We start from the raw sequence: 17195 nt of genomic DNA, 5'->3' as shown, positions 1-17195 counted from the left end.
AGAAAAATCAGACCGTCTAATCGCAGTAAATACCATCGATGGCATTGATCCAGCACACAATGTGAGAGTCTCCATCTCCCCAAACCACAGCTAACAGCCTGAAATCGTTAAATCTGCCGCTAGAGCTACTTGGTAACCTTAAAACACAAAAGGTCAGTCTCAATGCATTAAATATCACTACTGTAACACTTCAGTTCTTGCCTATTAATTCTATTTTTTTTTAAATAGTTGAACCAAATGCTGTTAAATTTAGCCTCATACAGCCGACAGGTCAAAAGTCATCACATTTGCACTACCGTTAAAAAGATTTTTAAATCGGTTAAAAATAATTTGATCAAATGTGACTGTAATTTTTTTTTAATAATGTTACAAAATATGTGTTTTCATTTTCAAAGAATCCTGTAACAAATGTAATAATCAGAAACGTCTCCAGAGCAGTAAACCAGCATATTAGAATGATTTCTGGAGTAACGATGCTGAAAATTCAGCTTTGCCATAGCAGTAATAAATTACATTTAAAATATAATCAAATAGAAAACAGCTATTTTTAAATTGCAATAATATATTGTTTATTGCATTTTTGATCAAATAAATACAGCCTCTGGGAGCAGAAGAGACTTTAAAAAAACATTCACCCTAAAACTGACACCGATCTTTTGAATGGTATAATGTACTTACGCTGCTTTCCCGTGCTATCGGAAATTTCATAATTCCCACTTCCAAAGTTGTAATTATGAGCTCATTCAAGAGAATGACTTCAAAGGCTGTTCATGTGCCTTTTTTTTAACTAGAAAACTTATATTTACGATAATTCCGATAGCATGTGAAGACTTTAAGAAATTAAACTAGAACCAGCCAAGGCAACACATTACAAGATTCATCACCAGGTCATCGGCACAGATTTATTCATGCAAAACCTATTGTTTTTGAGCCTGAAATGACTGTGCAGCATTAATTCAATTTTAAATGTCATTTGGAAAAAAGCATTGTCCCCTCAATGTAAGCATACACATGCTGCTGCTGCTGCTGCTGCTGCTGCTTAAACCTAGCATTTACACTTTATTTTGTGAGGAAATGGGCATGGAATGGTGAAAAAAGGGTAACCTAAAAATGATAACATCTGAATTAACGGAAAAGTCCAAAATATAATTTAACATCACTGAACCAACCTAAATACATCAATACCAATAAAATTGTTGGTAGTTTTATGGGTTCAATCAAGCTGAAATAGCTCTTATATACCTCTTAATTGCAGGTCACCACTTTTTAAAGTGTACTAACAAAAAGCACTTTTTAAAAAGGTAGAGTCTAGATAAAACACTTTAAATTAGGAGTAGGCTGTAACTTGGCAAGCAACAGTAATAGTCTCAATGTAGTTTCCCAACATAAATAAATGGATAAGAGTCTTCTCTTATCCCAGAGCCTTACATAACCAAAATACACCTACAACAGATCAATTCCAAAGGAACGACCGACGTGCTTTTGGATACATTCAACAGATTACTCAAGCATCAGTTTGTTCTGAGTTACTTACTCAGAATTTACTTTGCTGTAAAACCAGTCTTCATGATGTTTCCAAGAAAATAACGATTTAAGGGTTCCAGCTTGAAGGAGAGATTTTCACCTTCATTACGAAGCTAATCGTGTTGGAGACAAAGCCATAACAGCTCAACCTTCTGAACCATTGATGCTTTTTCATCCCACCTCTGTATCCTTTTTAGCTCATCTCTGTGAAGGTTTTAGAAACAATCCTGGTTTCATGCACCGATGGAGCACAGCATATCAATACATGGTTCATTGACAATTTCTGACTTCCTAGATTGGGGCAATTCCAATGTCTAGGTAGCACAATGACATTTCGTGAAAGAAAACACTTTCACACAGTAGCCCAGAGAGCCTTTATGGATATGCACAGGCAATTATTTGCACACTCATTTCCATGGTTCTGTATACGGTCCCTTGACAAAACATTATTTCATAGCCTTCAGTTTTAGAAACATAACAACTCTTGAGAGAACACAATGTAATAGTTCTCACAGCAAATAATATAAAATGAAACACACATGCGTATCCCATACTGCTCATGCCCTCAGAGCAAAATGAGTCACAGACTACAGCACAACATATTTCTTACTTCAACTCCATATAAATTACTCTTAGATTCATACATTTTCATCTTACCATGAGAATAAAAGTGTTTAAAATCAATACAAAAACAAATCATTTAAAGCCACAGTCTTTGCTTGTAAATCAAGTCAAAGCCAGAGCCCATGTCTAGATAAGAACGAATGTACAAGCCCAAAAGGTTAAGAAAGTATATTAACTAGTGCTGTCAAATCAATTAATCCAAAATAAAAGTTTGTGTTTTCATAATTGTGTCTGTGTCTGTGTGTGTGTCTGTGTGTCTGTGTGTGTGTGTGTGTGTGTGTGTGTACTGTTCATGATTAACCGGGATACGTTTTCTCAGATAAAAACGCTTGACTAGTAATTGTTCATTAAAATGAAACATCCTAAGACTTTCCCTTGACTGGCCGAACATGCACGATCATACCTTTACAAACCTGACCTAACTTTGAGTTTTTTAAAAGATTTCACACTTACTTTCTGACTTTACGCCCCAAGTTCATCCAATTCAATTTTAAGCGGATTGGTATGAAACATGTGACACAGTCTCAAATGTGAGATTTTGAAATCATCCTCTTTAAAAAGGCGATATTCTCATAGCCACATCAAAGCAGGTCTCTTTTTATCACAGTCTCTTTCTTATTTCCCATCACAACTTTGTCCCCTCGAGTCACCGTATGGCCTCTCCAGCAGACAATAGACTAGTTCAAGCGAGACTGAATCTCTGCCTTGTCTAATTTGATTGGCGGCTGCTTCTCTGGCAGTGGTGTGAGTTCACAAAATCATCCGATCTCTCGGTGGTTATAATCCAAACGTGCTCTTTAAATTGAGCGGAGATGTCACTGATTGAAACAAATGAGTAATTTCACACTTCAGTGGATGCAAATCATCCTAAAAAATAAATATCGAGATTGAAGCAGGTCGACGCAAAATGCTTTGTTCAAAACAAAATGGACTGGTCAGCAGGATTTAATCGATAAAGATAGGCATTTAAAGGACATTTAAGACACAGTCTTTGCCTGGAAAGATAAAGTCAAAGTTGGAGCGGCCCTTGTCTAGATAAGAACAAATGTACAAGCCCAAAAGTTATAGGGTTAGATCACCCAAAAATAAAAATTCTGTCATTAATCACTTACCCTAATGTCATTCGACACCCGTCAGACCTCCGTTCATCTTCAGAACACAAATGAAGATATTAAATCCGACGGCTCAGAAAGGCCTTCATTGACACCAATGTCCTTTCCTCTCTCAAGACCCATAAAGGCACTAAAGACGTCGTTACAAAGCCCATCTCACTACAGCGGCTCTACTATCATTTCATGAAGCCACGAGAATAGTTTTTGTGCGCAAAACCCCCCGAAATAACAACTTGTATAGTGGTGGGCCGATTTTAAAACAAAGCTTCGAACGGTTATGAATCAGCGTATTGATTCATGATTCATTCATGGATCGCGTGTCAAACCGCCAAACTGCTAAAATCATGTGATATTAAAGATCTGAATAATTGAATCGATACGCTGATTCATAGCGGTTCCAAGCTTTGTTTTGAAATCGGAGCATCACTATCCGTCGTTATTTAGTTGTTGTTGTTTTTTGCGCACAAAAACTATTCCCGTGTCTTCATAAAATGATTGTAGAGCCACTGTAGTGAGATGGGCTTTGTAACGACGTCTTTAGTGCCTTTATGGGTCTTGAGAGAGGAAATGACATTGGTGTCAATGAAGGCCTTTCTGAGCCGTCGGATTTCAACAAAAATATCTTCAGTTGTGTTCTGAAGATGAACAGAAAAAGATTTTACCTTGCCTTCTGTTAGGAGGATAGTATTTTAACAAAAAAAGAGATTTCGCAAAATACAAAAAAATATAGGGATAATAAAATAAAAATATCAAAATAATACAAAAATTATTAAAGGGGGGGTGAAACACTCAGTTTCAGTCAATCTCATGTCAATCTTGAGTACCTATAGAGTAGTATTGCATCCTTCATATCTCCGAAAAGTCTTTAGTTTTATCATATTTATAAAAGAAATATGGGCTGTACCGAGTCTTTCCGGAAAAAACCGAGCGCCTGGAGGCGTATCGTGTGGGCGGAGCTAAAGAATCACAAGCGCGCAAAGCGGTGACGTCCTCAAGCGTGGAGAAACCCATCTATCTCAGCTAATACAGATAATGATCCACAATCAAATCTGAGGCTGAAATAAACTGAACAGGAGAAACGGCAACATCAGGACGTCCGTCTCTGTGGTATGTAAGTTACTGTATTTAATGGCCTCTCCACATTTCTGTGTCTTTACTCGCAGTGTATGAGGACATGATTCGGTTTATGGACTATTGTATGCGACTAGACCTTAGAAGTAGCAAGCAGAAAGGTTTTGCACGTCAGACTAGTGTAACGTTATACAGAACAACAATGGAGTAACCGTTAGTGCATTTGAATGACGAAGCACGCGATCGTATCGTTTACTGATGTTTACTCATGCGACGGTAGCCAATAGCAGAGACATTTGAAGTTGATTTACTCACCGGCATCTTCCAAAGCAGGACCGCTCTGTCAAAAACACACTTCTTTGGTATGATTTGGTGAAGTCCTGTGACAGCAGTGACCGTGGAAATCCACTTTGCGACGCGACTGAAGCGATGCCTTGAAGCTTCCCGTCATTTCTGCGTTCAAATCGGTTCAAATGCAGCGCTGCCTTCCCGGGGCGCGACATAAGTGTTCACGGAGGACTGGATCTGCACCTGAGAGACTGTTTACAGCGTGCATTTCCTCTCTCTCCCTCTAGTTACGCGCGCGCGCACCCTTCCGGGAGAAGAGCCCGTACAGCCCATACAAGGACCTTCCGCTCTATTTAACGTCAATTAGACCCATACTCGAAAAAAACTCGCCGAAACTTGTGAGAAACCGGAAGGAGTATTTTTAACACAGAAATACTCCATCAAACGTCCAACATTAGTTTTTGAAACTTTGTCTATGTTTAGGATGGGAATCCAAGTCTTTAAAGGTGTAAAAAGCTCAGTATGCATGAAACAGCATTTCACCCCCCCTTTAAAAAAAATAAATTAATGTATTAAAAAAATTATAATACACAACCTATTCTCCCTCACCTTCTATTAGGTTGCATAGCATTTAACAAAAATGTGGAAAAAAAATATTTTAAATAAATCTTCCCTTATGTATTTAAAGAACTGATTTGCAAAAAAACAATTCTTCTACAAAAAAAGTGACATTAATTCGAATATTTTTTCTGTAAATGTGATGCTTAAAATAAAATTAGCTAAACATTAACCTCTTTCCTAGCAAAATGGCAGCACCATCCAAAATAAAATCCTGAAATGACTGTATGAACTGTAGCGCGTTAACACATTTAGACGACCATGTCATTTATTTCTAGCACCGCCACCATCTTTGGCAGTTTTAAATACACACAATCTTACAGCAGAACCATGTGTAGCATGATTAATACGCAAGAATCAATTAAATACTGCTTACTTAGTAAATTAATAACATCTCTGTACAACGTTTGAGCTTTAGACATGGAGAGAATCAGCATAAAGTCTTAGCATGAAATCCATTAACATTACCACCATGAGTGCTGAATGAACAGAGACTATCAGACGGCACAGTCAGGCATCCGCGAGCAGGACGGATGAGTCTGAGGAGGGAGATTACACCAGGCAGCTCAGCTCAAACTGCTTATTGCCTATGAATATAAAGACACCAATCTAACAACATCTACAAGACAGCGGTTCTTCTTAAATTGTGACAAACACGCATTTTGACGAGTGCAAAGTTCTATAGAGGGCATGCGCATGACGTCACCATCGGTCGGGGTGACTGCATTTCTCATATAAGCCTAAATTTCAGCTTACGTTTTAAGTTTGGACACTATAGTGAATCCAAAATTTAGTTTAAACCGATAATTGTTCGTTTTACTCGTGTTTTTGCAGTTTCCTCTATTAAATCCATTCATACAGCCGCTCTTCTGCTACTCAGTCCAGCTGAGAATGTTATGGCGGGAAAGTGACGTCAATGCATATCCTCTACGGTTTGGAAAATATAGAACTGGGTTTGTTGATATAGAACATGAATCCAAAGCATTTTCTCCCTGAACTTTATCGTATATTTGACAATACTAACACTTTGGCAGAGAAAGAATGGCATAAGATGTCATGTATTAAAAATTTGGAGGCAATTTTCAGAGAAGCTAGCATTAGCAAGCTAGCTTTGAAAACATCCCACCCTCCTTTCAGAGTGTCTCCAAAGCCATGCCTCCTCAGCAGGGAGCAAAACAAAAGCGTCACAAAACTACCTCATGTCTCAAAGTACATAACATAACGGGCCCTATCATGCATCCGGCACAATCTGACGGCAGGCGATTTTTGCTAGTTTCAGCTCGCTGCAGTTATCATTTCCACATCCAGCACCACGCTGTTTAAAAAGCAAATGCACTCACACAAATCTGTTCACCTATGGGTGTGCTGGTCTGAAAACCAGGTGTGTTCAGGCGTATTGTTGGCGTTTTGCTATTTTGAGCAATATAACATTGTCATAGTTGTGTTTATTAGTCATGTATGTTTAATCCAAGCGGTTAAATCTTCTGTTTATTTAGCTACAGCGCTAGCATGATGCCTATAGGGATTTCCTGGAATGATGTGTGCTATTGTACTTCTGCAGCACATATTTGGAGGACCCTGCGCAAGAGCGCCCTCTGGCTTTCAGATGGAGCAGCATTTACTACTGATCACAGAACCGTGCTTCACTGATAAGCAGTCGGTCTCTATTTGCACTTTGAATATTGAGTACTTTGATTATGGATATTGTTTGCACTTAATATCTATGATCAATTTGTAGGAAGGAGTTCAATTAGGAGGTCAAAAGAACCTCATGTGCAGTTCTAAGGTCTGAAGAAACAGTCATTCAAGAAAGAATACAGTAGGCTACTGCTGTTTTTTACATTATATGATAATTAAAGAAGGCTAGAAATTAAATTAAATTCATCACAAGATGATTAGTTAAAACATTTCAAAGTCACCTGCAAATTATTTTTAATTTCTAGTCATGTATTTCATCATTGTGGATTTCTTAAAAATACTATGTAAAAATCTTGTCTCATTCTTGTGAACCCAATCTCGTGTCTCGTGAGATTAGTGTCTCGTCACACCCTCGTCCTACACCTTCCACAGACGATATTTAGACATATAAATACATGTAGACTGCTTAACTTAATGATTGCTATCAGGATGTAAAGAGACTTTCAACCAGCATAAAATATTTCTGGAACAAATCGCCTACCCTGCCTTTAACCAATTCTAACAGATGCTTCCAAGACAAATCACAAGACATTCTTCAAAAATGAAATTGCAATTTCAACAAACCTTCAACCTTTTCAGCCAGCTAGACAATATTTTCTTTGACACACGACTCAAAGGGCTACAACAATGTTCAGTTTATAATGAACATGACATGAACAGAACAATGTTCTGTTTCTTGGTTAAAATAGCAATTCTCTCACAATTTACAAATAGTTGGAAACATCTGGGATATTGTAAGTACTCAACTGAAATAAATATATAACACTGGCATAGTGTTTTTTGGTTATTTTACTGCAAAAATACTACATAGTGCACCTTTAAGGGCCACATTTAACTTATGCTCTTGGGAAAAAGAAAAAAAAAATGTCTTCTAAAAAAACATTTTGGGTAATGCTTCATTCAATACCTCATATCCCATCTTCTGCCAAAAAAAGTAATGGATTTTAAAATTCACGAACATGTATTAAATAAACAAATAAATAATTTTAAAATAAATATAAATACATATAAATACATTAAAAAATTACAATAAATTACATGTAACAAATACCAATAATTTTAAATAGAAAAATATATTTTTAAATACAATTAAAATGTAACAAACAGATCATTTAAAACTTATAAAAACACATAATTATTTAAAATAAACAGAAATTTAAAAAAAATGTTAAAAAATATATAGGAACATTTTAAAATTAAAATAAACTAAAAACTATATAGAAATCATTTTAAATACAAAGAAAAAAATTATAGACCTGGAAACATTTGCTTTGACCAATTCTGACAAAATGTACTAATAACATAGAAAAGAAAACTGTTGTTAATCTTAACATATAATGATAACTGTATATGATAGGCTCCGTCTAAATATACGGCCAAAGGGCAAAAATAATGCAGTTTACTGAGTAAAAGGGTGGCACATCTGTAACTAGTCCTGCACACGCATGTTAATAAGCAGAATTTCTGTAGATCGATGCTGAATTGTTTGGGAAAGAATCACAATGCATCAGAGAATCAATTCCCCACACCAAGCCAGCTTTATTATTCACACTGCATCAGAACGGAGATTTCTGCATAAACCAATACAATGAATGAATAACCACACATCCCAAGAAACATGTTGACACACAGCTCAGCGTCCCTTTCTACAAAATCGCTGGAAAAGTGTGAACATATTTTAAGGCATCCTGACCTGGCATTACCTTTAATAGTGGTGGCATTCGTTTTCCTGCCAAAAACACTGGCCTTTGACTCCCATGACTCATTTATAAGGCAGCCTTCGAACACTTCAAGGGAATGATAGCGTCAGGAAGCTCTTCGAAAAATTGTGCCGCTTCCCAAAAGCATCATAAAAGTTATTGATGTAGTCTGCATTGTGACACCACTTCTGGCAAATCCCCCTCAAGTCAAATGATGAATATCATAAGGCGACAATCACGAGAAAAGTGGAGTCGTCTTCCGAGGTTTCCTCAGCCGTGTTGGCGCAAAAGACATTGCCTTTTATTGCTAACAGCCACTTCAATCCGTTCAAGCCTCTGGGGCTCGACAACGGTTCGTATGAGAAAAAGAAAAAGTGAGGCAAACTTCATCTCAAAGAGAACCGAGCAGCAGGTCAAGATGAATATTGATCAAAGAGCGTAAGAAAAAAGGATCCGGGCTCAAAGGAAGTACCTGATTAGACTTTAGCAGCTTTAGTCAGCGCAAAAAAAAACGCTTGAAGAGAAACTTTGTAATTGGCGACAAAACAAAAAGAAACACAAATATCTCGAGACTCCAAAGTCCATTTGTTTGACGCACACAAGCTAATTCTGCTCTAACGCAACATGATAATGAGTGTTAGTGCAAAGGCCTTTCTTTGTTTACACGGTTTCTTTAAGCACTTTGTATCAAACTTAGAAATACAACAGATGTGTGAACAATAGTGTAATCTAGAGTGAATTCCATCATGTGGGCTTGAACTGAAAGGGCATGAAAGTAAATTACCATAATTACAATCATAGGCTGTTAGGATGCTCTAGCTGCTTTTCCGACATGAAACGAAATGCAGTGTTATAAAGACAGAAGATGCTTGAAAGGCAGTGCTCAAAAGGCATCCATTATGTGATTTTTAAGTTTATCCTCTCACCCATTGTATTTTTCTGACCTCGCGTGAACAAGGCAATTAGATAATGCGTTTCCTGTAGTGCAAAGTGTCTTTTCTTCATTGTGCATTGAATTAATGGAGGGTTGGTGTGGTACATCAAACAAGAAAAGAGGGTGCGTAAAACACTTTGACGACAATCAGAGACTACAGATGGTTTTAATGCATTATGGATCAACTTGTGCAAAAAATAATCTCCAATTTGAGCACTCAATATGTTGGACGATATGAAAACACTCACCAATTTTGTGCTGAGATTGAGTATGGACAAAATCGAACTCTATCTTAAAGGTTGACCATGACTTTCACCGAATCATCTTTTGTTGGTCCTAGTCTAGAACAACATTTCTTGCAAACAAACAAAACATTAACCCTAAAGCCCAAAAATAGTTCAGTTATGCATACGCAAGCTTGGTCCACATACAGCACGACGCGGATTTCGTCACCAGAATAGAACATAGCACATTGCCTTTCTTATTTTGAAAGAATAAACCTACAAATAACCCCATTTGGTGTGACCAGAAGAGCTTGTGCCTCCAACATTCCTGTAATGTCAATGTCATTATACATATCAACCACAATACTTCACTGAAGCAGTCATGAACAATTCAGCCTACATTGTAAATAGTTTGTCTCAAACTCCAAAGCAATTCCATTGACTGAAATAACTTTTAATCATATTCTATTCAGCACCTGGGTAAAAATCCTATAAAATTTTAATAGACATAAATATATTGCCAAAAGGATTGGGAAACCCCTCCAAATCAAATGTTCCAATCTCTTCCATGGACACGGGTGTATAAAATCAAGCACTTAGGCATGAAGACGCTTCTACAAACATCTGTGAAAGAATTGGTCGCTCTCAGGAGCTCAGTGGATTCAAGCGTGGTGCCGTGATAGGTTGCCCCCTGTGCAATAAGTCAAATTGTAAAAATTTCCTCACTACTAAATATTCACTGTCAACAGTTAGTGGCATAATAAAAAAAGTGGAAGCAATTGGGAACAAAAGCAACTCGTAAGGCCACATAAAAATCACAGAGCGAGGTCAGCGGATGCTGAGGTCACCAAATTTCTGCAGAGTTAATAGCTACAGACCTCCAAAAGTCCGATTAGCTCAAAAACAGTGTTTGAAGAGCCTCATGAAATAGGTTTATATGGCTTGATTACATCAAGTGCAATGCAAAGCGTCAGATGCAGTGGTGTGAAGTACGTCGACACTTGACTCTAGTGCAATGGAGACGTGTTCTCTGGAGTGACCAATCACTCTTCTCTTGCCTGGCAATCCGATGGATGAGTCTAGGTTGGGCTATTACTAGGAGAACAGTACTTGCCTGACTGCACTGTGTCAAGTGTAACATTTGGTGGAGGGGGGATTATGGTGTGGGGTTGTTTTGGCTTGGCCCCTTAGTTCCAGTGAAAGGAAATCTTAATGCTTCAGCATATCAAGACATTTTGTGGGAACAGTTTGGGGATGTCCCCTTTCCTGTTCCATCATGACTGCGCACCAGTGCGCAAAGCAAGGTCCATAAAGACATGGATGAGCAAGTTTGCTGTGGAGGAACTTGACTGGCCTGCACAGAGTCCTGACCTCAATCCAAAACTCAGAACACATATTACCCTTTTAAGAACTACTTAAGTGCCGGTCTTTGTTCAGAGAAAAGCTTAACTCCAAGTCTACCAGAGTCGCGGTCAAAGCTGATTCGAAAGTCCGCCGTTTGCCAGTTCCTGTGTTTACTAGAAGCACCAAGCGCAACTCTGCCGTCATTATGTTAAGCCCCACCTACCGATGTGATTGGCCCGATCAGAGTTTGGCGTTTACAGCTCAGAACTGTATTGAGAGTTGCTAGAAGACACTCGCGGGCAGATTAGATTTGCTGCCGCTAGGGTGCGTCAGATTGTCACTAGATTGTCACCCCTTTGTCGATATGCGCCCTTTTCTTAAGCCCACCTGCAGCAGACTTCTTCCCAACAGTCAAAGTGCTGTTACATCATGAAAGTGCATAGGAAGACTCATAGGAAGACAGCAAGTGTTTAGGGTCCCATTTGGGATAGGCCATTAATGACAAGATAAAAAATTAATGATGGACAACCCAGTCAGACAGACCCAAGCCCATTATTATTTGTAGCCCAACCTCTGCACCCACCTGTCCCAACATCCCCCAAAATGGTTTAAAACTCGCCAGAATTTAAAACATTGTGAAAATAAACACACACCCATCACTGAAGTCATTGTGTCGCTTGAAACACCTTACTAAACCCATTCAAAATGAAGCTATTTAGAATGAGTCACTGGGTGGACAAAAAAACCTGGTTGCAGCTCAAAGCCCTATGGACTTCAAGGCCCATAAGCAAAAGCCAAATCAGCCCTATGGTTAATCTGAGGCTGTGTGTCCCACATGGGCATTACCACTCAATGTGTTCATGCACATGTGCCAAACTCTGAACCCCATTTCAGACAAGGCAAATTTAATAACACAGGCTAATAAGTCACAGAATTTAAATCAATTATGTGTCCATGAAAAATTATTTAGTATAATTATAATATTTGTGAATGTTTTAAGCAAAAGAAATTATGTAATTGTAATGCATTGTAACAATTTTAGGGCTGCAATCATTATCCGACACATACACGATTGTAAAAAATGTGTTAAAACAAATGCATGCAATTTTAGTGCTACATGCATATAAAAAAAAACAAGTGTGGAAAAAATGCATCCAAATTTAGTGTTCATTATCAGCTGCAAAAACATTAATGATGCCACAAAACTTTTACTCTGAAAAAAAAAAAAAAAAAAAAAAGGTTTTATGCACCAACTATGTTTCAGTACGCTGAACAAAGACGTGGCACCTCTTGCACCTACGGTAACCTGTCAGAAGCACAAGCACTAGAATACATAATGTGCAATGTTTGACTATGAAGACATAAATGCATAATGAGAAATACACAGAAGTGTTTCGTTTCAGGGCAGGCAGATATGGGTACATGAACCCTTAGCATGGCTGTTTGTGACCAACAGTAATCTGACAGCTATTAGAGTACTTTCACAAAACAGTTATATACACAAACATTCATGCACATGCACATGCACACATAAATGCACACAAAGTGACGGCTTTCAAATCATCTCAACTACCTAGCGAGTGTTTGTCATCACGCACAACAATAGCAATTACCCATGAATGATTTGCTGTGCAATGCAATGCCTTGTTGCCAGGCAACACTCATGTTAATGAAGAAAGCCCATTCTCTAAGTAAAAAAGTATAGGGCACGTTACTTGCTTGAAAACGATCTGGATTACAGCGATTCAGCTGTGATGCTCAAGCAGCTGAAAACAGATGTAGGTAAGGGTTGTGCTTTTGAATGCAAAAGACCAGGTTCCAGCCCTTGAGGGTTTCAAGAACAACACTGAATGTTAATAGGTACTTGGGTTTTCCTAAGTGTGCTTAATTTTCATTAAGAACAGATTTCACCCTAAACTAGATAAGTGCGCAGTGGGCCCAGCCCCAGAGGTTTTACACTGGTACTCAGCATTGATGTATTTATTGTCAGGAGGCCATATTGTAGATACCTGATCGCAACACTTATTTTCATTAGAGTCAATCAAAAGCCACTTTAGAGAGAATTAGTGTAATGTTTGCACTATGAGATTATGGCACTCATCGTCCAGATAATGACCCCTCATTTATTCATTTGGTCATTTAGGATACTTATGTTCAAAATTAAAGGTAAATGATACAAAATGAGAAGGTGGGTAAGCTGAACACACAAAATATCTGTCTGCTAAGTACCTTTATATTAAAAGGCCATTATGTTAAATTAACTTGCACAACCTATTGACATGTAATCGTTTATCCAACAATGAAAATTCTGTTATTTACTCACGCTCATGTTGTTTCAAACCTATATGGCTTTATAACATGAAACAAGAAAAGGAGAAATATTTACTTTCATGCTATTACTTTCAATAAGAAGTAATAATTTTACTATGAATGGTGTCTGAAGCACTCAAGTTTCAAAAAAGCATGAAAAAGTCCACACGACTAGCTTTACACAGTCTTCTAAAGCCATATGATATTTTTGTGAATAAAAACCTACATTTCTTTTTGCTTCTCACATTATTGCATGACTTCAAAGGACATGGCATATTGTGCATAAATCATATAGTCTTGGTGTAATTGTCGGGTCATTTTGGAGCTTTAAAGTCGTCATTCTCTTTTATAATAACATTTTGTTTTCTATGTAAGAAAGTCTAATTAGGACAGGTTAAAAAAAATTACATGAGGTTGAGTAAATAATGCTTTATTTTCTTTTGGGGTGAATTATTCCTTTAATCGTGTTGTCTCAAAAATGAAAAAAAATGTACACTTTGAACAACTGTCTTGACTCTTGAGGTATAAAGAAGACTTCTCTCACTTCCTACACCATCCATGTCTGATGGCAGCAAAAATCGTATTATGATTGCACATACTGATATTTTAAGCATGCATAAAGCCTCCTCCTAGGAGGTGAGGAATTAAATTAACCCTAATGTTCAACACCACCTTGACTTAGACCATTATGATAGCGGAAGTAATTTGTTCCACATGTCCAAACCAGGATCCAACAATACATTTGAGTCACAGGATCTCTCTCAATATCTGGTAGATAAATCAAATTAAAATATGCAACAGGAACGTATCATCTAATAGAAACTACGGTAATCAATCATTAATTGCTGTGCAATGCATTATGCCATAATACCACTTTCACATCTTCAGAGCAATAACTAACTGTTTGCCCTCAGCTGTGTTTGTGTAATTTCCGTATTTGAACAGGGTATGTATTATCCTATGATCACAGATAAGGCTTAGCTAAATTGACAACTGGAAAAATATTAAATAACAAATGCTTTTTGCCACAGACAAAAAATAATAATAAAATAAAATAAAATAAAATAATCAGTCTATAGTTCTGAACTCCTAAATTGTATGCCAATCTACATGTGATGCATTTCATAGGTTGTGATCATATTCATGTTTTATTTTGATCAAACTAATCCATATCGTCTCTATAATCAATTACATCTTTTATATATTTAGTTCTCTTTAGATTAGAGCTGCTTGCTTTTCTCACTGAATAATATTAGCATATTATATACACACACACACACACACACACACACACACACACACACTGAGAGAGATAGCATGTGTATTCTTGTAATGTCTTAGATTAGCCAGTGGAGAGTCATTCTTGAGTTTTGCTACCCTAGCCATTGATTCATAAGTGCAATTGCATATTTCATTCAACCTATAATTTTTTTCTGCTGAAAATGGATGTGAAAGAAAATCTATCCTGCACAAGCTAAAAACTGAGAAGTCTCTTGTCAACAAAGGAGTAGTGTGAACGAAAAAGATTAGTAGTTTGCGTAATTCGATACACACAGTCTCAGTCAATGGCCCAGTGTACCTCATGTCAAGTGGTATTTGCCTACAAACCAACAGTGCTTCAGCTTGCCACAACTGCAGTAGAAGAATATAGCACCATGGTAACTTACGGTGGAAAAGTTTAGAGGGATGCAATCCTCCCCTCTGAAGGTGCACTGCAAGAGCATCTCGTTGATATCGTGGCCTGTGCGGTTGTAGAAATCCGTCATGTTGAACAGCTTGGGCTTGAAGTTGGCAAAATTAGCCTTGTCCTTTAACAAAGCGAGGACTTCCGGCTCGGCCAAGTGAGGGTTAGAGATCTGATAGTTCTCATTGAGCAGTGCCAGCAGCTCCCCAACGTGGTACAGATCGTTCTTTGTGATCTTCGAGAAACGAAACTCATTGAGGTTGCAGAAGGTGATAGCCGGAAATGTGAGGTTGGGCGCCGCCACCTCATCAAGTTTGGTAACGTGAGGGAACTCAAAGTAGTAGTACACTCGGTCCATGCAAACATACATCAGCAGACCAAGAGAGCCCAAGAAGGACAGTGACCAAAGGAAGCGACGGAACGTCATGTGCCCGTAGGCGAATATGTGGCTCATGCCATGTAACGTAGAGGAGTTGGCGAAATCTTGAAGGCTAGTTGGCCTCGTGCTTTCGATGCTGTCTTCGGAGTCTCCCTTCATGGCTGTCATTGGTATCCAATACAAACTAGGCGAAACAAATGGCAGAAGTGTGCAAATGAGGCAAGTCTAAACAATTGAAAGAGCAGCAAGTCTTTGAAGAGGTTCTTTAGGTAGCTTTCCAATTAGTGGTAGTCCTCACTCCATCTGCGACCTCTTCTACGGTCTCTGAAAAAGCAGCTGTCATTCCATGCAGAACCAAACACAATGACAGCTCCAAAAAGACCAAGTAACATGAAAAGACAGGAGTGACGCTGTCCGGTTTCTGAGGGACAAAGCACAAAGAAGTGAAGGGAAACCGAAAGGCACAGAGGAATTGTGGAAAGGTAAACACAGTGGAAAGATCTCGCTTGGCGAGAACAGTTGATTGGAGCGTGCCTCCTCCAGTCGGCACAGAAGGGCTTTACATCGCTATGACAATGCCATGGAATGGATTCGTGAATGGGAAGATTACAAGAGCCGAGCGTCTGTTGCTCGTCGGCAGCTACGTCCCCCTCTGCCACTCCCCTGCTGAAAATCAAGGGTCATAGACCTCCTCCTATCCCACCTCTGTGCTTGACAGCCTCAGCCGGGTTCCTAGTCTCTCCTGGATTCACGGCGAGCTGCGGGGAGCGCTGCCTCCTGATGTTTTGGAAAGCCAATGTGGTGGACTCGCCACAGACAGCAAACGCTTCTTCCTCCAGATCTGGAAATGAGGATTTATGCACCTCTGCCGGCTGCCTGCCACCCCTCCTCTCTCTCCGTTGCTCTTTAGTAGTCAGGATCCATCCCACTGCTGAGCGTCTGCTTCGCCACAGCCTGTATGCGTGTGTGTATGTGTGTGTGTGCGAGATGCATGGGGGAGGGTGCTAGCGGGGCTGGGGGTGCGTCGACTCCAGGTTTTGTATGAAAGGAAAAGCTCTCAATGTGCAATGCTGTATTTCAGCTACAGGTAGTTGCAGAGAAGCAACCATCTGTGCCATGTGATTGTATCTGAAGAGATTGGTTTTGCATGGAAGCACATCCTCATTTTCCCTACTAAACCTGCATCTTAATTTAGCTGGAGTTTAACAAGAGATTTGAGGTGAACTCGCATGGTTTTGTATCTTTTCAAGATGCCATTTGAGAGACCAGTAACAAATGCGGCGGTCATTAGAAACCAACACGATTTATGGACAATGGTTCAATCGATCAATACCAATGTGCATTGTATTTTGAGGGTTAATAGGGGATCAGGGATCCCTTCAGAGCACACTTGCAAATCCAGCCTTAAGTGACAATAGATATACGTCCACTATAATGATCAAGGGAAACAAATTACCATAACAATGGATGAACAGTGAGGTTTAGACATATTACCTAACCAAATGAAATCAATATTCGATCAATGTCACAAGGGAAGGTTGGTCCTAAAATACATTAATACTGTCATATGATATAGTACATTCAGATCTGTTCACGTTGGAAATGGAGTCTGTGTATGTGCATTCATATTTTGACTTTTGCAAATATTGTAATGTCTGGATCTTGTTTACAGGCTCTCCATTATT

General features: G+C 38.6%; 1 protein-coding gene across 1 annotated transcript in view; it reads right to left on the bottom strand.

Moving 5' to 3' along the window:
* asic1c (acid-sensing (proton-gated) ion channel 1c) overlaps positions 1–16483 on the bottom strand; it is a 99867-nt gene extending 83384 nt beyond the window's left edge. The window contains exon 1 of the mRNA XM_067435000.1: positions 15115–16483. Coding sequence (XP_067291101.1) covers positions 15115–15678 — 564 coding nt within the window. The 5' untranslated portion in view covers positions 15679–16483. The remainder of the gene's footprint in view (positions 1–15114) is intronic.
* Between the last annotated feature and the right edge of the window lie 712 nt (positions 16484–17195).

The sequence above is a fragment of the Pseudorasbora parva genome, chromosome 24, assembly GCF_024679245.1.
Source record: "Pseudorasbora parva isolate DD20220531a chromosome 24, ASM2467924v1, whole genome shotgun sequence".
NCBI classification, from domain to species: Eukaryota; Metazoa; Chordata; class Actinopteri; order Cypriniformes; family Gobionidae; genus Pseudorasbora; species Pseudorasbora parva.
This window is presented reverse-complemented; position numbering and strand designations above follow the sequence as displayed.